The 25,919-nt window shown below is 43.5% G+C and overlaps 1 protein-coding gene across 1 annotated transcript; it reads left to right on the top strand.

The window, feature by feature from the left end:
- Positions 1–3,547: 3,547 nt before the first annotated feature.
- On the top strand, positions 3,548–25,919 carry VAMP4 (vesicle associated membrane protein 4). Its single transcript, XM_075286237.1, has 8 exons — positions 3,548–3,673; positions 6,061–6,197; positions 11,137–11,183; positions 15,485–15,535; positions 19,837–19,937; positions 21,394–21,473; positions 21,814–21,865; positions 24,155–25,919. Exons 2-8 carry the CDS (start codon positions 6,132–6,134, stop codon positions 24,181–24,183), a joined length of 426 nt encoding a protein of 141 aa, XP_075142338.1. The 5' UTR covers positions 3,548–3,673; positions 6,061–6,131; the 3' UTR covers positions 24,184–25,919.

Below are 25,919 nucleotides of genomic sequence, written 5' to 3'. Positions count from 1 at the left end.
AGTATAATAATCGGAGACCCGGGGGAATAAAAACATAAAAAAACTACTGTTTCTTACCTGTCCCCGGCTCCTACGCTGTCTTCTCCGCTGCCGTCCCTCATCAATGACGTCGGACGTCACATGACCCAGGATGCAGGCCGGTTTCATGTGACGTCAGAGACGTCAGTCAACTAGGAAGGAGGCCTGGCAGGATCGTGGAGCGGTAAGTAACAGTGTTTTTTATGTTTCTTATCTCTCCCGGTCCGCCAATCATTATACTCGGGGGTCCGAAAAGACCCCCGAGTATAATGATAGCAGCGGTAGCAGCTGTCACCGGGCCCCTAATGTCCCGGGCCCTGTGGCAGCCGCCTCTGCTGCTATGGCGGTAGTTACGCCACTGTATCATTTTCATCTTCTGCTAATGAAGACTACTCCAGGGTAGTGACTTTGGGTTTCCCTGTGAGAGAGTCTATACTTCCTTGTAGGAGTTGTATCGTGAAAAAAAATAAATCACAATTTCTTAGACCTTGCTAAGCAATCCCAGTTTCCACATAAGTTCCAATAGCTGCAATACCTTCCCTCTGGCCTATATACAGTCTTACACCAGATCTCAGAATCACTATTGCTCAGTAAATACATCACGATGTAGACTCCAGACTGACAATATCAGCTGCTGGTAAGATTTCAGACACAGATTAACCCAAAAGAAAATAAATTACTATTGAGGAGGAGAAGAAAGATCTGAAAAACATTTTTTTTTTTTTTTAAAAAAGGCAATATGAGTTAATGGGCCCTTAAAGGGTACCTGAGTTTTAATAAAAAGATGAAATATGTACAAGGTCTTGCCAGGGAGTCTGTTTTTTGACTGTATAGTATATACTACCTACATACATGACCATAGTGACCATAATATAGGAGATCCTGAGACATTGGACTGTAAATACAGGGCAAATACACACAGGCATGCAGCTAAAATAGGAAATAAAACAATCCATGAACACAGTCAAGAAATCCACTTGCTGCCTGTGGATAAAAACCTATCTATAATCATAAAAGCATTTAAAATTGAAACAAGTATATAGAAGACCTTTTTCTTACATTGAGATTTGTAGAATGTTCAGTCCTTTGCGCAGAGCAACAGTTTGCAGACATGTTTGTGCAAGCTGTGAGGAGAATCAGCTTCTTTCCCTTTCTATTCACTGTGTGAAGACAGAACAGACCACCCCCTTCCACTCATTATGATCCCATCTTGCTTAACTAATGTACATATATGATACAATGATACAATGTATCTATAGACTGGATAACTCACATTATAAAATGGATATTGTAACACGTGGTCATTTGTAGTGAGCCCAGGAAAGGTAGAGGACATGTCCTGAGTTTTGCCCCAGGCTCACTGCTGCATACATGGGCCTGGGGTCAGTACATGGCTAGCTATCTCTAGGTTGTTTAAAGGATTGCCTGTAAAAAAAAAAAAATAATGGAAAACTATGGCTGCTTTCTTTCACAAACAGCTATCCACAGGTTTTGTATGATACTGTAGCTCTACCCCTTCCACTTAAAAGCAGTTCCGCAGCAATATTAGACAACCAATGAATGTGTACAGCTCTGTTTCTGGAAGCAGTCATGTTTTTTTAACTGTGGACAATGGCCATTTTCAGAAACTTTGGCCAGGGAACGCGTCAGTGAAAGCTAAAAGATGGTTATCCCAGCTGGTTTTAATTTGTTGAGATTTTTGATGATAATATTTATTTGGGCAGATGCTTACCCATGGACTTTATCCTATCCTATTACACATATGGCCATTAAGGAGGGTATTGAGGAAGGTGGACTGATATGGTTTGGATATTTTTTAAAGAGGACCTTTCATGGTTTGGGGCACAGGCAGTTCTATATACTGCTGGAAAGCCGACAGTGCGCTGAATTCAGCGCACTGTCGGTTTTCCCAATCTGTGCCCCAGGTGAAGAGCTAGCGGTCCCGGTACCGTAGCTCTTTACAGTCAGAAGGGTGTTTCTGACACTCTGTCAGGACCGTCCTTCTGTACAAGCAGTGCCAATAGCGCTGTGCTCTGAGACTGGGGAGGAACGCCCCCTCCCCTCCTAATAATACTCGTCTATGGACAAGTACTGTGAGCAGAGGGAGGGGGCGTTCCTCCCCGCTCACACAGTACAGCGCTATTGGCACTGCTTGTACAGAAGGACGGTCCTGACAGAGTGTCAGAAACACCCTTCTGACTGTAAAGAGCTACGGTACCGGGACCGCTAGCTCTTCCCCCGGGGCACAGATCGAGAAAGATGACAGTGCGCTGAATTCAGCGCACTGTCGGCTTTCCAGCAGTATATAGAACTGCCTGTGCCCCAAACCATGAAAGGTCCTCTTTAAAAAATTTCCAAACCACATCAGTCCACCTTCCTCAATACCCTCCTTAATGGCCCAATGTGTAATAGGATACGATAAAGTCCTTAAAGCCTAAAATGACCCCCAACAGCACTACAATGACACACAAAATACAACTCAATAGAGTCCAAACATGTACATCGTATCAGAAACAAATATATAAAGAGCAGCTTTTGTACCTGTCTCCAAAACATACAACAATAAAAGTTTTTGGCTATCGAGACCAGTCATTTCTATCCTTCACTCGGTCTTGCTATGTTGTCCAGTTTTCTGAGCCTTTCTATAGGCGTGATAGGACCCTATACTGATAAGTAAATTCTAGGTTATTGTTACTAGGTGTTACGCATAGTGCATAACATTACATGTACAAGATTTTTGGTGACCTCTGACTACAATGATCCACATGACTAAGGGCTCGTTCACATGGGGGGTAGTGGGGCGGATTTTGGCACCAAGAGTGACACGGGGAGCCATGTCACTCTCTGGTCAAAACCCGCCTACCACGACCGTTGCGGTCGCGGCTTCCCCCTCCGGAGTCGGCTCAAATGAATGGGCCGACCCTGGAGGAAGCCGCGGCATGCCGGTAGCGGAAAAAAGAACGCTAGTGGTCTCCATAGACCACCATTGTATGGAGGAGGATTTTGAAGTGAAATCCTTGCCCTCGTGTGAACTAGCCCTTATGAGAAGTTCTGATCCAGAAGACTCTTCAAGAATAAGCAGGACTTGACGTCTCCTCACCAAACAATGAATTATTATAAATTATTACACCCCCTTAATTCGGTTATTGATGCAGTTCCTTAGTTTTATATGTGACATTTATTTAAGGTATCACCTGTACAATTAAACATTGCAGAAAAAAAATCATACTAAAACTTCATAGCTTTTCTGTTGCAGTTTAAACTGCACTGTGTGAATGCAGCCTAACAGGCAAACTTTAATGTACATCAGTTCTGGTATATAAAAGCTGTATTGATATAAACCTCACTAATAATTGTAGAAGCTGTTACTAATTGTATAACAACTAAGGTTCAGTCAGAAGCTAAGGGGCGTAATAACACTAAACTGACTATTTTCTAGTTGTCATTGGTGTACAAACATGGCGGCGGTAAAGCTTCACCACGGCGAGTGCGCCTGCGCAGCATTACACGGCCGCTCTATTACAGACCACAACAGGAAGAGCAGCAGAGCACCGAGTGATGAGGCTGTATCGGTAGCAGATGAATCGCCATGTTAGACGCTTGATAGACACAAGAGCGGCGCAGGTCTACGGGGAAAGCCGACACCGGGACATTGGTAATTGGTTTGGTGACCGTGACAGCGCCCCCCACAGATGACTATTGCCACAACGGGCGTGTGATCTACGTGCTGTGCAACCTGGTATTGTCCTAGGCTACAGCGGTGATAGCACCTGCAGAGCTGCCCATACACCTACAGTATATATAGTAGTATATGCACTAGTCATAGCTGTATGCACTACTAATATATACCGTATATACATGTGTAGTGGGGGCAGTGCTATAGTAAGGCCAGCAGGGATTACAGAAGCCTATGTGCTAGACGTGACGTCATGTCCTGCTGGTATATAAGCTTTGCTACCATGGCTGTGCTCCTACTAACAGAGGGAGCTATATCTTATGGAAGAGCTCTGCCTAGTACTGAGGATCACAGGTGTGTACAGGGGTGTAAGATATGGTTCTAGGACCCCAATGCAAGATTTATACACTACAGTCACATTGTCATCATTCAAGTCCATTGTTCTGATCCATCACAGGATGAGAGCAATGGACTGAAAAGTGGACAGAATGACTGATTGCAGCTAAAGCCACAGTTGTCTACATCTATCTCCATTCACTCTAGAGCAAAAAAGAGGCTTTGGAGGCGTTCACATTTACACCCATGTCCTCCCGCCAGGTCTCTGTCCTATTCCCTGGGAGAGCTGGATAGGGAGCGACTTCCCAGCAGCTGTCCCCTATGCAGTTTTCCAAGGAAATAGGAAAGAGACCCGACAGGCGGACACGGGCGCAAGTTTGAACGCCCCCTTTCTTTGACTTCTTTTGTCTTGTTTATTCTATTTCAATAGAAAGTCACAGGACAAAAGAAAGCTTCCATCTTGTTTCTAACATTAGGATACATGTATATGGAGGTTCTCCATCTGCACCAGTCACTCTCTCAGCTTTTCAATGTATTGCTCAGATCGTACGATGGATCAGATCACTGGACTTGAAAGATGTCAGTGTGAATGTAAGCAATATGTTGCGGAAACGCAGCTTTTTTTGTTGCGGTTTTTGAGCCAAAGCCAGGAGTGGATTGAGCAGAAGTGGAGAAATATAAGATCTTCCTTTACATTTCCATTCCATTTATAGACTTTCTTGGTTTTGGTTAAAAAAAACAAAACGCAACTTGGGGCCTCAGCCTTAGAGAGTTGATCACCTATTCCCTGGATTTGAAAATCAGTGGGGGTCCCACACCCAGGACCCCTGCGGATCAGCTGCTGGAAGGAACAGTGGCTCAGTATAAAACTTCAGTAGTGGAACAGTAACATTGTGGTCATCCATCACATGACCTGTTTGCGACACTTCCTTTGATTTCGGCTCCTTCCCTTTCAAGTGAATGAAGCTGAGCTGCATTACCAAGTAAAGCGATTGTACAGTGGCTGTGCTGGGGTGTCAGTGGAGAGGCCGTGGGTTCTATATGTTGGACCCCCACTGACCTTCGATAGGATAGGTCATCATTTGTATAAGCCCAGACAACCCCTTTAAATTTGTAGTCAGTGAAAAGTGAAATATTTTTGCTGATATGAATACAATAATTCTATATTTTGCAGAGTTATGAAGGATGTTCTCTTACTATCTTAGTGGTGACAATCTACTGTCTTGATGGATGCGACCCTATGTGAAGGAACTTTCTATAGTCTGAAGTCCAGCAGTGATTTTCTTACTATGGTTGAGTTACCATCCTGTCCTTGCTCTGTCTCTGCCAGGTTCTTTGTTTCTGGATGAGAAGGTAACCCGGCCACACAATAAGGAAATCACAGTTGCGTCACTGAGCTTAGAAAGTTCCTGCATTCATGGTCGTCTCCATTGACAACATATGAAGACAAAAGACTCACCACTAAGACAGAGAAAATCCAGAACCCGGCCCCTCAAAAGGATTCTGGTGACTGTAATCTATCTACAGGGCTGGGCTGATATGCTGCGTTTAATGATTTATTCCTTGTCCACAAGATAGGGAATACAGGTCACATTGCTGGTGGTCCCTGTATCATCCCTGTAATGAAGCTCTAGTGCACTTGCATGACGGGCACTCCATTGACTGCTGTGGGTGTGCCACAGTCTGCTTCAGTCTCCGTCAGCCCCATAGAAGTGGTGCTTTATTTACAGGGTGGATGCCGGGAGGAGTTCTCCTGATTGCTGAGGTACCCAGCACTTGGACCCCAGCAATGTAAAACGTATCCCTTATCCTGGGACAACCCCTATAATAAGGACTTGTTGGTTGCCCTTAGAAACAGACAGCAATTTGGGCTCCCTTTGTCAGTCATGTGACCTAACAGCAGAGTCCCTGTGCGGTATAGGAAAGCCTCCTACAAATGTACACGGTGCTTGCAGCCTTGTTTTATCCCTGATGTAAAATATGTCAGTCTAGATTTGCAGTTGGGTCACTTCGATGTTTTGTCTTTGCAGTGCGCAGAAGCTGAATAACAAAGCGACCAATACATCCTGTCACCGCTGGACCGTACCTCGAATCCCTCGCCATGCCTCCAAAGTTTAAGCGGCACCTCAATGATGAGGAGGTTACAGGGTCCATAAAGAGTGAAAGGGTAAGTATTACACTGACACACCGACCAAATCCGTCCCCAGTCCTATGGGTGCCATGATATTGCCTGCCATTGATCATGATTGTTCACATTATAAAAAACCTCGCAGCCTGAAACGTCTTGTACGGGGTGCAGATATTCTCAGTGCCGCCATTGAGTCGATGATAGAATTCTGTAGGGCATAGTCGATACTATCCATCCATCTTTCTGTCCATCTTTATCCATTTGTTTTTTGGTTTCCCGCACGATGTTTTATTTATCCACTGACGTAGCTTCATAAAGGCTTTTAATAGGTGCGATGAGTTACCGTATACTTTCTCAGCGTTCCTGTTTTTAGGGACACACACCTCATTAAGTTTTATTTGAACTTTTATTGGTTTTTAGAAGATTTAATGTGGAAAGAAACAGCAATTCCACCATTGTGTTTTGAAGTCTTTGTATGCCATTCATTGCGCAGTATAAACAAGCACACGTGGCGGACATGGGAGTGTTTGTTAGGCCTCCGGATTTTATGATCAATCGTTGGCGCCCTGTGATCACGTTGTGGGGATTTTTAACTGGTTATTAGTCACAGCCAACACACGCTGGGGATTTTTCCATAATTTAATAGCACAATGACATAACTTTAGCCACTTAGTTGATGCGTTATTACATCATGGGGTGAATTCACTCCTCACTTTGGCCAAAACCTGACATTTCAGAATATTTGGCCCCTTCCCTGTCTATTCCCCCTGAGCTGTAACCAAGTAGAGTAGAGGCTGGGGTAGTAAGACTTGAAATCCTAAGGATACGATTATGTGATTCATGACTGTATGACTGAACTGGGGCTCGAATCATCAACCATCTGGTCTAGTGACATAGTTATAGCACCCACGGGCGATATTCAGTCTGTATTATTTATTTGTCATCATCTTCTGACTACTGCATTAAGCATGATTCTCACTCACACGGCTGCACTACGGATCTCCTATTTACGTAGGCCACATTGTACGGTATGTGTCCCTTCCATAGAGACGCCTGTACAGATATGCATCCTGTAAACAAACATTTTCTCCACAGCAGCGCTCCTTGAGATCAGATGTCAGCAGTGTGTATATTAGGATGGTGGCCTGCGTCTACTTCTCCGTCACTTGAGCCATATTTACTAGCTTGCGGGAAACCCCTTTCAGTTCTGTAATACTGCAGTAAACTTTAATGGGAAAGCTCCTAAAAACTGATGGGGTGTTTTATGTGTCCTTGCACTTGTCTGCGGCCTAGATGAAACTGAAGCCCTGTGGTCAGTCCGGTGTAGTTGTCTGAGGATGTGGTGTATGCCACAAAGTTGCGCTTGTTGTTCTTTGAGTCAATGTCATGTACTGCTCCCTCTTAAAGGGGTTGTCCAGGAATTGCCTGCCGATATTGTCCATTCGGGCTCATGACGGTGTATTGTTGCAGGAAGTCATGTGTCCGCTGTGACCAATCCACTGCCTCAGTGAGCAACCGGAGACGTATGTTGGTGACATCCCCGTGTTCTCTTATTTGTTTTTTTTTTAATTTCTTAATTTTAATACTTATTGGGTTACTGCACTCAAATAGCGCCCCCTCTTGGTGTGCCTTCTTATTTGTACCACCTCCAGCAATATCCTATTAAGAGTTTGTGTGTTTGGATGTTTGTTCCTCAATCACGCAAAACCCGCTCGACCGTTTTGGCTGAAAGTTTCCACAAACATAGTTAATACACCCGATTGCGCAGTAGGCTACTTTTCGTCACAATAGCGCACATACGTTTGTGCCAGGACCCCCACAAAACCCAAACTCACACCACCATCTCTGCAATCTCACACACTTTGGACCATAGCAAGCCACAAAATTCATATTGCCCTCTACAGCCTCGCCCCTAATCCCACACAATCACATATACATATAATTTACCACTTTGCCCCTCACCTTAACGATACTCCAGGAGGCTCTCTTTAACGCTCCGGAGCAGCCATGTTTGCCCACCCCCATCGCTCTGACAATCCGCGACACCCCCCACCCATGTCAATACCCCTAGGCAGTCTAATAAATGCAAAAACAAATAAAAGGGAAAATAAAATAAAAAATAAAAAGTATTACAAATTCAAATCCCCCCCTTTTCCCTAGAACACATATAAAAGTAGTTAAATACTGTGAAACACATACATGTTAGGTATCCCTGTGTCCGAAATCGCCCGCTCTACAAAGCTATACAAATATTTTGCCTGGACACTTAACGCCGTAGTGCTAAACATACTGAAAAGTCCAAAACTGCTGTTTTTTCACTATTTTCATTATCATACAAATATCAATCAAAAGTGATCAAACCAATAGCATTTCCCGAAAATGCAACAACTAAACACTACACCCGGCCCCGCAAAAAAACACAACCCCCGACACAGACAAATAAAAAAGTGACTGCTGTCAGAATATGGCAACTAACAAAAAAAGGTCAACACACTACTGGCAGAAAATAACAAAGCATACAATGTCGTATATCGAGGTATATTAACTTGTAATACCTCTGTCCCAAAGTCACTATGTACAGTTTATACCAACACCGTATAACAGCTCAAATACAAATTACATTCAACACAAAAGTCTCACGTATTCTCTGAATTACAGCAAAAACAAGATACACAGTTACATTTCATATCCCATCCCTTATACACAGTACGAAAACCTTATCCGCGCCTGTATATACCCACTTCTACAATCACCGCAGACGAAGTCGCAGGTACCAGCTAGTATATATATAAAACACACACACTGTATACAGTAGTACATCATGTATTTTTGACCCTGCAATATTATTACTTTAATAGTCCAGGAAAGAAATGGATTGGAGTTGGGCGTTAATCCTTTACTATAACGACGTGAAAAGATGGCACCAGTCACTATGCTGTGTAATAGCTTAATGGGAGCGAAATGACTTGTTTACCAGGGAAAATCTGCTCATAAAAAGGTTATGATGTGTTTCCATCCAGAATGAAATGTCACCCTGGAGGAAACAATGGCTTTTTGTTGAGATCATGTTCACGCAGGAATTAGGGACTTTTAGTGACCTCCAATTCTGAATACGGAGAACATCTTTGGAATGATGTAAATGGATTCCTTTCTCTATACTACAAGGATTAGTGGACCTGGCTCTGTGTCTTGCCTACCTCCATTTCATAGTGGCCTTGATACTAGTGAGACATAGTAGGCTGGATGTTTATGTATGTAACATTTTGCTAGATTTAAAGGGATATTCCAGTTTTTATAAGTGAAATGTATTTGTTGAATAGGAAAACATACAATTTTTATATATATATATATACATATATATGTGTGTGTATATATATATATATATATATATATATATATATATATATATATATATATATATGTGTGTCCTTATTCATTGGTGGTTTAGGGTCTTATACCCAGGAGCATATACATTAGTCCTATAATAGTTACTCAGAGATGAACTTGCTGATCTCATTGGACTGGTGAGGTCATCACATCTCAGTGCAAGGACGCCAATGTGTACTGACCCGAGCTTCATGATAGAATTGTACATATCCCAGAGCATCACTGACTCCTCTTCTATCAAAGTCTTTTTCTATAACACCCCTGCAGCAGATCGACTTGGCATAGCCAAATTTTGGAAACCAAATCAACTGGTGCTTATGGACATGCTGATGGTTGAGTATCCCAAAACCTTCTGATAAGCTCCCTTTGCACATATCTATCTTATTCCTGTCCTGTTGCCAGTAGTCTGCCCTCTATTAGTCTTCTGTAATGTATCCATAGGACCACTGACTAGGACTAAACATGGCTACATGTGGCCCATTTAGTCCAGGATCAGAAAAAAATGGCTGCTTTCTTCCAGAAACAGAGTCACAGTTTGTTTGATATAGCAGCTCAGTTTTATTCAATTTAATGGAGCTGGGCTGCAATACCACATTCAACCTGTGGACAGGTGTGGTGCTGTTTCTTCACAACACTGCTTTCATTTGGCATTCTGCTCTTGAAAAATGTCCAACGCAGTTGCGATTTGCTGCTATTGGCAGATAGAAAATACTTTGGAAAGGCAGAGTTTTCTCATATTATCTCCATGTACAGCTGCGTCTCAGCATCATATTTGTGTCATAGCCTTCCAGATGTATCTCGTAGGCTCTGTTCACACTTCCATTTCCAGCTTCTGTTGACCTCTCCATTACTTGATGGAATAAATTGTTCTACATGGTCTGCTATTTTTTCCATTGACCTGATGGACACCTTGACCAAATCATGACCGGCCTGTTGTGTTCATAAGTTTCTTTGGATGCCGTCCGTGTCTGTCATGAGGCTAATTCATTTTTTTCTTATTTTGTCACTGGATGGAGTTTTTTTGCCAATTTTATTACAACAAGATGAGCCCAATACTTGACAAAAAAACATAGTGGTAATAATCGCAATAAGAAAAAAAAATCGCTGTTCTAATCATACGACTGACGCCATGTTTAATCCTATTTACATGCATTACAAAGGAATGGACTGTGGTTTACCTATTCTACTATGCAGACACGAGTCAATTGCACTAATATAAGAAACTTTGTCTACAAACGGATAGATAAAGCAAATATAAACGGAATATCCCCCTGCGTCTTCATACATGGTAATACAACAACAACCTCAGCCTCTGTCCCATCGGAGTTTGGCTGTTTGCGTTCATGGTGACATGTATAATTATTGTACGCCAGGTTTAGTTATTATCGCTGCGTATATTTTTGTTATTTCTGCACATTCTAATTATCTTGTGTACTGTGTCTATATCTAAAGTGAGAACAAACACAACACACACAGGAATAACGCTAAATGTCTGCCGTAACGTGACGCAACCACCCTGCCTGTCGCTGTTAATATTCATCCATCTCTTATTGCGTCCATAATAATTTATATATCTATATTTTTTACACAGAGAAACCTGTTGGAGGAAGACTCTGATGAAGAGGAAGACTTCTTCTTGTAAGTGTCTTAAGGATAAAAGAGTTGGTCGCTTTATATACTAAAATTTCCTAACGTGCCCTAAACTGTTATATAGTGTTAGTGGGGTTAGTCCTTACCCCCAGCTCTCCTTGATGCGTCCATAAGATCCAAGATGAAGGTGGAATGACACCCAAATGGCGACTGCCTTCTCTTCTGCACCTATACTAAATGGTAGCTGGATGCGTTCATTGTGTAGATACAGCACATGCCGCTGCCTATATCTGATCTGGACCCTTTCAGCTACTGTTCAGCACCTATGCAGAAGAGCAAAGCTGAGGTAGCACTCATGTTGGGAATTATTGTGACCGCCACCACCATAGGTCACATGAATGCAGAAATCGTCTCTGTTCAGTGTTGTCATACCCTGTTCATGGACAGCAGGAGGCGCTAAATCAACAACGGGTTGTTCAGCCATCTAAAATACTTACCTTACCAAGCTCCCATGAGACTCTTCTTGGGCCCCCTACCTGTCTCTGTTCCAATGCTCTAGCATTCATGTGATCACTGCAGTCAATAACCAATACCGACTGCTGGAACGGGAAGCATAGAGACTGCTAGAGTCCCCAAAGAGTGTCAGGGAACTGGTAAGGGGAGTATAACTTGTATTATTAGTGAAACATTCTTAGAATTTAGAAAAAAAATATTTAGTTGGCTGGACATTCCCTTTAATTCTGCCAAATTTCAATATTCTCCATTGTGATTTTTCCCCTTCTTTCTGCCAACTGAAGTAAAACAATACCCCATTGGTAGACTGTACACCTATCCATGGCAGCATACATTCTGTCAGTGCCCCAAAAGCACAGGCCAAAATATACCAACACTTAAAAACCCACACTGATCATCTGTTCTGGCAGCATCTGGGTGCTGGAAACTGTAGCAAATTCGTACGGAGGGAACATGCTGCCTCCCATTCTCCTTATTTTTGGTTCCCAGCAGTCGGACCCTCAGCAATCAGACCCTTGTTCCCTGTCCTGTGGATTGGGTATAAGTGTCAACATGGTGTAAACCCCTTTAACAAGGTTCACAAAAGGATCACGATCAGCATTTATTGCGCTGCTGTTCGTCTGCTTTACTAGACAGTCCGCTGTGGCAATGTGCTCGTCCCATGTTCCTTCCATTATGTTGCCGTGATACAAATTAAGTAACTGGTATATAAAACCAAGCCAAGTTAACTTTCCAGCTATTCTTGGAAAACGATGCTTCTTCTGGACTCTCATACTGGATATCACTTTCTCCTAAATTCCGCAATAGCAATTTATTTTATTAAATCCAATCTATTATTCCTGATTTCAAGAAAACAATCTATGGCAGTCCCTGTACACATAGCCATTGTGGCATCATTATATGTTGCCACCCGCTGTTTACCTTGAATTGTTCTAATGATTTGAATCCCCTGCAAATCACTAACTCTCCATGCACCTGAAACTTGCAATTTTGGTGCAAAATCGACAGCGTGCCAAAAATGTACACAATATTGTGAATATCTACTTTCATGCTAGGAACCAGGAACGAGAGGGGGAGCCATGCTAGAAAACAGGAACGAGAGGGGGAGCCATACTAGGAGCCAGGAATGAGAGGAGGAGCCATGCTAGGAACCAGGAATGAGAGGGGGAGCCATGCTAGGAATTAGAAACAAAAGGGAGAGCCATGCTAGGAACCAGGAACCAAAAGGGGAGCCATTCTAGGAACTAGAAACGAGAGGGGGAGCCATGCTAGGAAACAGGAACGAGAGGGGGAGCCATGCTAGGAAACAGGAACGAGAGGGGGAGCCATGCTAGGAGCCAGGCACGAGAGGTGGAACCATGCTAGGAGCCAGAAACGAGAGGGGGAGCCATGCTAGGACACAGGAACGATAGTGGGAGCCATACTAGGAAACAGGAACGAGAGGGGGAGCCATGCTAGGAGCCAGAAACGAGAGGGGGAGCCATGCTAGGACACAGGAACCATAGTGGGAGCCATACTAGGAAACAGGAACGAGAGGGGGAGCCATGCTAGGAGCCAGGAACGAGAGGGGGAGCCATGCTAGGAATTAGAAACAAAAGGGAGAGCCATGCTAGGAACCAGGAACCAAAAGGGGAGCCATTCTAGGAACTAGAAACGAGAGGGGGAGCCATGCTAGGAAACAGGAACGAGAGGGGGAGCCATGCTAGGAAACAGGAACGAGAGGGGGAGCCATGCTAGGAAACAGGAACGAGAGGGGGAGCCATGCTAGGAAACAGGAACGAGAGGGGGAGCCATGCTAGGAGCCAGAAACGAGAGGGGGAGCCATGCTAGGACACAGGAACGATAGTGGGAGCCATACTAGGAAACAGGAACGAGAGGGGGAGCCATGCTAGGAGCCAGGAACGAGAGGTGGAGCCATGCTAGGAAACAGGAATGAGAGTGGGCGCCATGCTAGGAACCAGAAACGAAAGAGGGAGCCATGCTAGGAGCCAGGGACGAGAGGTGGAACCATACTAGGAAACAGGAACGAGAGGGGGAGCCATGCTAGGAGCCAGGAACGAGAGGGGGAGCCATGCTAGGAAACAGGAATGAGAGGGGAAACCATGCTAGGAAGCAGAATCGAGAGGGGGAGCCATGCTAGGAGCCAGGAACGAGAGGGGGAGCCATGCTAGGAACCAGGAATGATAGGGGAAGCCATGCTAGGAGCCAGGAATGAGAGGGGGAGCCATGCTAGAAAAAAGGAACTGAAGGGGGAGCCATGCTAGAAAAAAGGAACTGAAGGGGGAGCCATGCTAGGAGCCAGAAACGAGAGGGGGAGCCATGCTAGGAGCCAGGGACGAGAGGTGGAACCATACTAGGAAACAGGAACGAGAGGGGGAGCCATGCTAGGAGCCAGGAACGAGAGGGGGAGCCATGCTAGGAAACAGGAATGAGAGGGGAAACCATGCTAGGAAGCAGAATCGAGAGGGGGAGCCATGCTAGGAGCCAGGAACGAGAGGGGGAGCCATGCTAGGAACCAGGAATGATAGGGGAAGCCATGCTAGGAGCCAGGAATGAGAGGGGGAGCCATGCTAGAAAAAAGGAACTGAAGGGGGAGCCATGCTAGAAAAAAGGAACTGAAGGGGGAGCCATGCTAGGAGCCAGAAACGAGAGGGGGAGCCATGCTAGGACACAGGAACGATAGTGGGAGCCATGCTAGGAAACAGGAACGAGAGGGGGAGCCATGCTAGGAGCCAGAAACGAGAGGGGGAGCCATGCTAGGACACAGGAACGATAGTGGGAGCCATACTAGGAAACAGGAACGAGAGGGGGAGCCATGCTAGGAGCCAGGAACGAGAGGTGGAGCCATGCTAGGAAACAGGAATGAGAGTGGGCGCCATGCTAGGAACCAGAAACGAAAGAGGGAGCCATGCTAGGAGCCAGGGACGAGAGGTGGAACCATACTAGGAAACAGGAACGAGAGGGGGAGCCATGCTAGGAGCCAGGAACGAGAGGGGGAGCCATGCTAGGAAACAGGAATGAGAGGGGAAACCATGCTAGGAAGCAGAATCGAGAGGGGGAGCCATGCTAGGAGCCAGGAACGAGAGGGGGAGCCATGCTAGGAACCAGGAATGATAGGGGAAGCCATGCTAGGAAACAGGAACGAGAGGGGGAGCCATACTAGGAGCCAGGAAAGAGAGGGGGAGCCATGCTAGGAATGAGAGGGGGAGCCATGCTAGGAAACAGGAACGAGAGGGGGAGCCATGCTAGGAACCAGATTGGGAGCCATGCTAGGAATCAAGAGTGAGAGCCGTGTTTTGGGTCTGGAAGGGGAACCATCTTTATGATTTAAAGGGATGTCACGTTAGGGACCAAGATTGAGAGAGTGAGTTACGCTGGTGACTAGGAATGAGAGGAAAGCAATGCTGGGGAACAATATTTATGGAGTTTCCATTGTAGGCACCAAGAATGATGGCGCCATCTTGAATTAGAAAATGTGCAGATCACCAGGGAAGTTGGAAATTTTTGATACCAAGCATAAAATAGATCTTTTGGGTTTCTTTTATTATTATTCGGGATTTTTGGAGGGCTTTACCTTTTACTTGACGCCATATTTTTCTATTTTTATAGGTCTACTTCTATAAAACTCCATTCTTCACCAATAGAGGATCTTACAGCTAGTATAATGGGACGAGCTGCCACTTTGTAATTCTTAGGGATATGATAGATATGTGAAAATAACAAATCAATTTTACATATTTTCATTGTGTCAATGTTGTTTTCCCTCCATGTACTGTGGATGCTGAGATCTGAAGTCACACGATACGATACTGACACTGAATATTCTGTCTTGCCAGGAGGGGACCTTCTGCGCCTAAGTTTGGACCAAGGAATGACAAGATCAGACAGTAAGTCTGTGGGTGACAGCTGGAAAGTGAACCATCTCCCTGCTGCATGGTTATATATATAACATGGATCTAACCTCTGTACATTCGTGTGCCTCAGGAGGGATCACATACATGTATTGCGTAGTAAGGTCGTCCTGCACACAGTATAGAAAAGAGGTTACAAAATACATGTAGAAAAAGTGCAAAAAAAGACACACAAGCTGCAACCTAGTAATTTATACTTGTTCCCTAACCACTGGATAGGAGATATCTATGTTATTGGTGGGGGACTGATTACTGAAACCTGCACTAATCACAAGAATGGGGGTCCCTGGTACCGCTAAATTATTGGCATGACTGTGGGACGGCTAGAGAATGAACGAAATGGCAGCATGCATTTGCAACCTGCTGCTCCATTCAGATTGGGGGTGAACCCCAAACGTCATAAATGGTGAACATCCAAGTGGGAAGACCACCCGCAGATCCTCAGATATCCACTATACTCTTTTAAGGGGGACAATACATTTTTTTTTTTTTTGTTACTGTCCTTCCCTTAGGTTTCTTTGAAAACCAGGTATTAATCTATAGAAGTAGACTTGACAGGCTCTGTCCTGGGGAGCCCCCTGGACCCAGTACAGGTGGTGGGTGACAGAAGGATACTGTCCGTGGTGAGCTCCATGCAGGAGAACAAATCCCACCCCATGTATGAGACCTTGATGGCACTTGGCAGCACTGTAAGTGACCGTCTGCTTCACCCCAAGTGTGAGAAGGAGCTATCGCAGGTTCTTCCTCCCAACCACGATCAGGCTACATAATCTACATCAGACCAAGCGAAGATCACTCCGTACAGAGAACTAAATGATCCTGAAGGCTTCCTTCTTTCTTTCCTCTCTTCCTTAGCTACTATGGACTCCTAGTATATCTTCTCTTCTCAGCGTATGTGTGTCTACTTCCGTGATATATTACTGTGTATTATCCTGTATCTGTATTACTACGCTGCTGTAACATACTGAAATTTCCCCACTGTGGGGCTATGAAAGGATTATTGTATCTTAGGGAGCTACCTTCCAGTAGGTGCACTAGGATCAAATTCCTGTTTTTCACCACTGAGGTCTTATTTGTATTCCTTACCCAGATTCTTTCAAAAAATAGAACATTGCTTTGACAGAAATCTAAAGAACCTGGTTATACTCCATAGTCTGCTGGGCACCATGCAAAAGATCCAGCACTGCTGTTGTTTTAGTTTTTCTGTTCCTATAACAGAACAGAGAAATAGAAATGCAAGCTCAGATGTGAACCCAGCCAAAAATACAAAATCCCGTGTGTCTCCAGGCTGGATTGCTAGATTGCTGAGACTGGGATATTCTTCAGATTACTTTCTGTTGATGTCTTGAGATAAAAAGTCAAAAAAGCATTTTCCAAATTTTTACCAAATGCCCTATAATCCTCTTATCCTCACCATCACCAATAAAAGAGAAATTGACTAAAGTCATTATAATATTTTAGTAATCTGAAGGGCTGCAGATGGTGATCAAAATGGTCTCTAGTGTGTCCTAGAATTTGCAAATGGTGACCAGAATTTAGAGTCTATTTACATTACATTGATTCCTAGCGGTCGTACAATGCAATTACATCCTATGTTTATGGGAGAGGCTGTAATTCCATTGTATGGCCCTTTAACTTCTGGAAAACCCCTTTTAAAAGTACCGTATATACTCGAGTATAAGCCGAAATTTTTCTGCACAGTTTTTGTGCTGAAAAAGCCCCCCTCGGCTTATACTAATACTATACTAATATACTACTAATAATCGATTATATACATATAATGCATTTCCAGTATGGATTACGCCTTAAAAGGTGCACCAGACTACACCACTTATTGTGGCCATTGTTTTTACTTTGGTCCTCTTTTTTCCAGGGAATGACCAGGGGATTTTTCTTACTGATGACCTTGTATTTGATCTGTGGGGGGTTCGACACCTAGACCCTGCACAGGTCATTTGGGTGCCATAGCCTTGCATCCGGTGAACTGCAGCTCCGCTCCTATTACTGCTGCAACAGCTGGTGTGTCGTAACCCGCAGGTCACTTACTGATGGATAGGTCATAACTATTAAAAATGATTTATTTCTCTTACTTGTATAACGCCAAAATATTCCACAGCACTTTCCAGGCATTGTCAGTCACCGTCCCATGTGGGGTTCACAATCTATCTTCCTATTAGTATGTCTTTGGAGTGTTGGAGGAAACCAGAGTATCCAGGGAAAACCTATGCAAACATGGGGAGAACATACAATTTTCTTGCAGATGTTGTCCTTGGTCATATTTGACCTCAGTATTCCAGTACTTCAAGGCCACAGTTCTAACCATTGAGGCACTGTGCTGCCCAAAAAATCGACTTTGGGTTGGAAAACACAGATCTTGCTTATGGAGACAGACTATCAAATTTTAATTTATTTAGCCTAATGGTCCTTGCAAAACCCTATGCAATAAACCATTTGTGCTGCAAACTAAAGAACCCAGGGTACGGCTTAAGGAAGTGCATAAAATTCGGAAGGATTACTTTACTGTCCAAATTGTAAAATTATGGAAGGTTTTGGTGGTGGCGGACCTTTTAAAAAAGGGTTAGATGAGATAAGATAACATAGAATAAGATAATCCTTTAATAGTCATTCAGTATGTTACAGCAGCATGGATAATACAGTAATATATTACAAGAAAAAACACATAAAAGCTCATAGCAGAGAAGATACTAGGAGTCAGAACAACTAAAAAGAAAAGAAAGACTCAGGATCATTTAGTTCTCGGTGCGGAGTGATCTTTGCTTATGATTAGAGATGAGCGAGTAGTATTCGATCGAATACCTCGCTCCCATAGGAATGTGTGTAAGCGGCCAAACACCAAGGGGTTAAGTGCGTCGAATATTCTATGTGCTTAACCCCTTGGTGTTCGGCCGCTTACACGCGAGGTATTCGATCGAATGCTACTCGCTCATATCTACTTATGATGGCTGTATTGTGCTATGAAAACCTATGAAGCATCATGTGTTACACGTCACCTACGCAGATTGTCCTTAAGCTGTATCGGTGGCCATGTCCGTTTCTTCCCGTTTCCTCAGAGACTGGTTTGAGAGAAGAAGAAAACTCAAAATGTTCCCATAAATTTTGAAATGTAATATTTTATTTTATGGGGAATGCTTTCTGTCATTGGATGGAAAGATTCCTTGTCATTCTTTGCCAGTTTGTGAAGAGAAGTGCCATTCTGTCACAGATCCCTTTGTAGCGCGGGTCCACGTGTGTCATTTGGACAACGCGAGCGGAATGCAAATAAAACCTGCTTTGTGAATGAGTCAAACCAGGATGTTTTCCAGTTACGGAGAAGTGAATAATTCTTTATTCCAGGACATCTGTGCCACCCTTAACCCTTGGTGTTCATAATACAGAACATTTGTGATAATAGACAGTGGGGAAAGCCTATATAGGTGAATATGTGGTTACGTATATACACTTACGTACCGTACACGCAGTTACCCATGAGGTCCTGGACATTGACGTGGTTCTAGATTTACTGCAGCTATTGACCTAATGGAGAGGTTACTGATGGCTATGTGAAGTATGGAGGAGTCAAAGGAAAGTGTCAGCGGTGTAAATCACGGGGCAGACTCTTCCTATTTCTATTTGTTTTAGTGCTGGTATTTAACCCTTGACCCTTGTCACTGAGTAGAGGTGTTGTCCTAATCCGGTTAGGAACACGACCTGCAGAATGCGTATAGGCAAATTTTTCCTGAACCGAGTTAAGTGATCCACTTGCTGTAAATAGGCTGGAGACGACAAGGCCTAACATGTCCGCTACCCCTCATTATTACTTACGTAGATAGCTCCGTCATCTGTCACCTTTTCTGTGTTAAGGCTCGTTCACACGGGGGGTGGTAGTGTGGATTTTGGCACCGAGAGTGACGCGGGGAGCCGCTTCACTCTCGGGTCAAAACCCGCCTGTCACGACTGTCGCGGTCGCTGCATCCCCCTCCGGAGTCTGTTCAAATGAATGGGCCGACACCGGAGGTTGCTGCCGCCTGAAGAAAGGGCAACTCGCTTCTTTTTTCCACTAGTGGTGACATGTCGCTAGCGGAACAAAGAACGCTAGTGGTCTCCATAGACCACCATTGTATGGAGGCAGATTTTGAGGCAAAATCCGCTGTCAAAATCCGCCTCCTTGCCCCTATGTGAACTTACTGGGATCACTAAGAACACTAGAAGGGGCGAACACAGACATAGACCACTTAATTTCCACTTTTATTGACTCTTGTATTCTTGTCTTTTTACAGTGTTCAAAACCAGGTGGACGAGGTCATTGATGTCATGCAGGAAAATATCACCAAAGTGATAGAACGAGGAGAAAGGTTGGATGAACTGCAGGATAAGTCAGGTGAGATGGGAAAGGGATCAGCAACCATATTGACTGACAATCTAGAAAGAAGCAGGGAGAAGGGAATGAGCCTGAGGAGAAAGACGGAGACAAAGTTTCTTATATTTGCCCGTACTTTGATTTAAAGGGGTTGTATAAGATAAATTCTAGGAAATGGGAAAACTAGGAAGGTATTACGTGCCAAAAATGAATAGAAAAAAGTAGGTTGTGAACCCTAATAACGGATGTATTAAAAATAAATTTTTATTAATATTCCTTTAAAATTTCTGTACCCACAAAACACCAATAATATCAGAAGATTTTAGGGAGGGTAGGGAGGGGGAGTGTAAGTGAATGAGGGGGGGGAGGCTGAGTGAGAGGGAACTAGTGTAGAAGCTGCACAGGAAGCTAACACTATGTAAACCAATGTAAAGGATGCAAGAGCAACCAGAGACGCCCAGAAAACACTCCAAACACTGCTAAAGGTATATGAGTGTACTTATTAACCCATTACTAGCACTAACGGACCTGTCTAAAAAAGAAAAAAAAAAAATCTTCCCGGAAAACCTCTTTAAAGGGGCTCTATCAGCAAAATCATGCAGATAGAGCCCCACATATGCGTGCGTAGCCTTTAAAAAGGCTATTCAGGCACTGTAAAAGTTAAATTAAACTACCCCCCCCGTTTTAAAATAATAACTTAAAAAAGAATATTCTCTACTTACGGAACGTGCACCCTGGGCGGGCATTCAGGGTGCGCCGTCTTCTTCTTCCCCGCCTCTTCTTCCTCTGACGTCTTCGGGTCCCGTCCTCCTCCGGCGCTTGATCGCGGACACTGATAAAAAAAAATAGCCCGGGCGCATGCGCAGTAGCACGCGGCTTCTACTACGGCTACTGCGCATGCGCCCGGGCTATTTTTTTTTATCAGTGTCCGCGAGCAAGCGCCGGAGGAGGACGGGACCGGAGGACATCAGATGAAGAAGAGGCGGGGCAGAAGTTGAAGACACACCCAGAATGCCCGCCCAGCGTGCACGTTCCGTAAGTAGAGAACATTCTTTTTTAAGTTATTATTTTAAAACGGGGGGGGGTAGTTTAATTTAACTTTTACAGTGCCTGAATAGCCTTTTTAAAGGCTATGCACGCATATGTGGGGCTCTATCTGCAGGATTTTGCTGATAGAGCCCCTTTAAGCAACGTTTATTTAGAAAAATGAGGTATGGCTCAGATTTGGTTGGTATCAGGTGACTGGGGCATGTTGAATTTCAGTATGCCTGATCCTTTTGTTCTCATAAGAGAGAGGCTGCAGCGACATGTGTCCGCCAAATGTTTACTCCTCGTTCCCTGTGGCTCCGCACAGACACGTGTAAATGTCCCACTTTTATCTACTATGTTGCTTTGGGTGTGTTTTCCACTTGGATCCAAGTTTCTTTGCTTTTCTGGTTTCCCATCTTTGCCTTTGTTTTTTTACTTTTATCCACAGAAAGTTTATCAGATAACGCAACAGCATTCAGCAGCAGAGCAAGACAGCTCCGGAGACAAATGTGGTGGCGGGAATGCAAGGTAACTTTATCATGGCGGACAGAGCTTTTACGTCCTGTGTGATGTTTTTTGTCTCTCTTTATTATATCCGATTTTACGTTAGTCGTTTGGTAGAGACTTAAGTCTCTTTCCCCCTTCTTGACCATTTGAGGCACTATCTCATGTCTGTGGCCCTTGTGAGTCTTATTCATTTAGACATCTGAACCCAGACAGACTGTCAGGGCATATAAACCAGCGCTCTATACCTGTCTGTACTTACCCAGCTGTTCTATAACCAGACATTAGAAATGGAGGACTCTTAGTAAGGTCGACTTTTGGTGGAGGCTTCAGTATAACACCATACCTATTATTTATCTTACAGATGAAGGCAATTGTTGCGCTGGTCTTTGTGTTCATCCTGCTAGTCATTATCGGTATGTATGTGCTGTTTGTTCTCCTCTTTAATATTCAAGTCTGTTTAAAAAAAGAGGCAGCACGCCAAAGTGTTTTTGGGCTAATAAAAGCCCTTTATTTTTCACACAATGGAGTGTTGCCTCATTTTTACTTCTTGGGCTTTGCCACTGACCTTAAGGACATGCATTGTTTGCTGCTGCTGCTCTTGGATAGGGAATAAGTGGCAGATTGGTGGGGTCCAACCACCCGTTATGTGCCCCATGGCTGGAGATAGCGATGCCGTTCTAATGGCACCAATGTCTACCTGCTGTCAGAAGGGCGTTCCTGACAGTCTAGCTGGGCTGTGAGTTGCACCTCTTCTGACAGTACACTGTTCCTTTTTCCTGGATCCCCTATAGCGCCAAAAACTGCAGTGATATTTTTCCAAAAAAATGCTGTTGTGCGGTCACCTATAAAGTTTTTTAAGATAAACATACATAAACATTTTAAATAAAGATTGCTAAAAAAAAAAAAAATCTTTATAATTATAGATGGATTTTCGAAAGGGAACAGACTTCACAAACAGATTTTATTTTTGGGTACACATTGGTGCTGCTATGGCTGGAGATTGGTGTTAAACAATGTTTTACTTGTAGAATTTATCTATACAAGTTGTACAACTTTGTAATACAATTCTTTACTTATCTTGTTTGGATCCTGGGATACAGACCTTATTATACTCCAGTATACTATCTATATTCACAAATCTGCAGGCTTCAGAGCATAGATCTCCCAGCATCCTTTGCTGACCCAACTTCTGCATGGTTTGTCATGGTGATTTACATTCTGAATCTACCTTATATACTCAAGTATAAGCTGAAGTTTTCAGCACAGTTTTTGTGTTGAAAAAGCCCCCCACGGCTTATACTTGAGTCAAGCAAAAAAAAATATATATTATTTTTTTTTGGGAGAGGGGCTCTATGTCCAGCCATAATAGTAATGTATAGCATCTCCCATAAAATAGTTAAAAAAAGAAGCTTTAAAAAAAATATAATAAAAAAATAAAGTAAATAAAAGTTGTAAATCCCTCCTTTCCCTAGAATACATATAAAAGTAGAAAATTACTGTGACACACAAACACATTAGGTCTCCCTGTGTCTGACAGTGCCCGGTCTACTGAATATAGGGGATCTGCAGTGCTCCTGTTCCGTCGGGAAGGGGTTAATAGGAGCACTGCAGATACCCTATATTCAGCCAGACTGAATTCCAAATGGGAGGGGAAAAAAAAAAACAGTCCTCAAGCTCAGGGAAGGGGCAGACAGACAACCAAAACACCCCCTCCCCTTCCCCATCACCCAGCAACTACTGCACCCAAAAACTCCGACCATTTTAATTTTTGAAATTTTCCAGTAGCTGTTGCATTTCCCCCCTAGGCTTATACTCAATTCAATAAGTTTTCCCAGTTTTTTTGTGGTAAAATTAGGGGCCTCGGCTTATATTTGGGTCGGCTTATATGTGAGTATATACGGTAATCTGTACACAAGACAAGGCAGAGTAAGACTGAATTCACACCTTCGCTAAGTTTCCATTCCATCTCCCATTCCGCTTGATAGATACAACTAGGACTTTTCTCTCCGCATTTTTTTTGGGTGGACCCCATGATATTTTATTGGGTCACAGGTAACCACTTTTTAAGTGGATTGAGTTTCCATTTTGCAAACCCCAGCTTGGGTGTGAACCTAGCTTCATTTGATGTGTGTAAAACTAACTTTCCTTCTGTGTTATGGGAGTTTAAGGCTGTGTTCACATGGAGGAATTTACCGCGGATTTCGCCCTGGTTCCAGAGCAGATTACTCCTGAAATCCGCCTCCCATTGTTTTCAATGGGAGGCAGAGGTCGCAGCAGGATGCAGAAAGATGAAGCCTCCTGCTCAATCTTGTCATGGATTCCACTGCTGATTCAGGCCCGTTCATCCGAGGCACTGCATCGGCATCCGGTCATGGCTGGACTGTGGCAAAAATGCAGTGGAAAATGAAGCAAATGCCTCTTCATTTTCCGCCTTCTGATCACGCCCTAACTGAGCTTTTAAGAAAATCTGATCAATTGTGTTCCAATGACAACCTGCAGCGCTGTACATACAGTCTGTACTATACTATAGGCTGTAACACAAGATCAATAGGAGATATGTCATCTTCTTAGAAATCTTCCCTAACATTCCTATAACTTGGTGAACAGACCCTTTGATAATAAGAAAAAAACACAGTGTCTTCCAATATACTTAAACTTATATAACTCTCTAATAAACATAATTTTTTTTTTATTTCTGACAGTTCCCATCATCCTGAAGTATCGCTCCTAACCATCTGGATATGAGCCGTTCTACTCAGACTACAAATTCTGGGATCTCCTTAGAGGAACTCTGTATTATTTTTGTTATAATACTTCAGTTTCGTCTTCTCCAAGTAAAGGGACCAGGTCAACATTCCTCATGGACGATAATTCCTTACGTTTCTGTACATGTGAAAGAAGAACTGAAGTGCTCTCCTGCTTTTCTTACTTGTCTTTTGGTTGGTTCAGTAACATGTTTTGCACAAGCAAGAGATAGAGGTGTTGGTTCTCCTTCTGGACGCACATCTGCTGGGGCCGAGCAATGGCTCTGTATACGTTTTTAATGTATATACAGCATGCAACCACGTGGCACGAAAGGGATAATATGTGTGTAGATGTATATATGACATGTCTATAGATTTGACCAAGGACAAAGCTATCTGGATACATCAATTGCTGACTAGCAGATAAGTCATACGTCACCTGTTCCTGCCATAAAGGCTACTGCTAGTAGGCTATAGTACAGTCACACTTGGGTTACTTTTAGGGATCTCATCTGTATAATTTTCTGTTACACCATGTTGGTATACAACCAGAAGAGGTTTTCATCTTATTAAAGTGAATAGGAGCAGCACTGTAGTTCCCTGGCACCAACACTACGGTATATGACTCTATACACCGTATTCAGGTCCTGGCTCTGTACACTGTAATGCTGGCACTGGGGAACTGCAGCTCTGCTCCCATTAACTTCAGTAGGAGCAGATCTGCTTCTGACCTTGTATACAGTTTCTGACAGCTGATCAGTGCAGGTCCCAGGTGTTGGACCCCAGCTGATCTGATACCTATGACCTATCCTTTATCAGTGTCCTGAGTATCAAACAACCCCTTTAAGTTTTCACATCTTATGAAGATGATATCCATTCCTTACCAAGTACCATGGCATAGGGCAAGCTTGTATTTGGTACACTATAATGGGAACACCTATCACGTCCGATCCTGCCATTCCTAACACCCACATAATAGTTGGATATGCCGTCTCTTTAAATTAAGACATTAATGTCATGCCCTACTATGACTGGACTAGTGTTTATTAATCCGTGGCACAAGATCTAGAGTGCCAATATAGTAGGACTCTCCTTTCTATGGGTTCCCTCAGCCAGAGTTACGTCTTTTGGTCACAGGTTGGACCTTTCTGGAGAACTTCACCCTCTAGTTCATCTTTATAATGTGGAACCGAGGCCATAATGTAAATGGGACTACTTATAGTGACAAGTTCCCTGGATTATATCATGCCATTCATGTGCTTGTACTGTGTACTTACAAGTGTATATTGTCCTTGGATTACCCCAGGGCCTTGACAGACAGCTATTATAGACTGTGAATTATGGTGACAGTTGTATCCTGGTGACGGGTTGGCCGTGGTTATGGAATTACACACTAGTTCACACGGAGAAATATGCATCACTGTGCATTCCTATATGTAGCATCATAAAGTCAAAAATGTACATTTCTGCCATTGTAAAATAAGACGGACATAGTTTGCACTACACTATATGCTGCCAAACACTCACATAGTGCCAGGCTGTCCGAGACATCTACTAGCTTATGTGTTCACGAGAACTGAAATCTTTTCTCTTGCTTATCTATTCTGTAGTTTTGCTCTATTATCTGTTTGTATATAAGTTCAGCTGTTAATAGTGCATTATGTTGTCTATTTATATAATTTATCCAATTATAGCATTATGTTTCTCTTCTCCTGGTTTTGCT

This window comes from Leptodactylus fuscus, chromosome 9 (assembly GCF_031893055.1).
Source record: "Leptodactylus fuscus isolate aLepFus1 chromosome 9, aLepFus1.hap2, whole genome shotgun sequence".
Classification (NCBI taxonomy): domain Eukaryota; kingdom Metazoa; phylum Chordata; class Amphibia; order Anura; family Leptodactylidae; genus Leptodactylus; species Leptodactylus fuscus.
The sequence above is the reverse complement of the archived record's forward strand: the minus strand, read 5'-3'. Positions and strand labels throughout refer to the sequence as shown.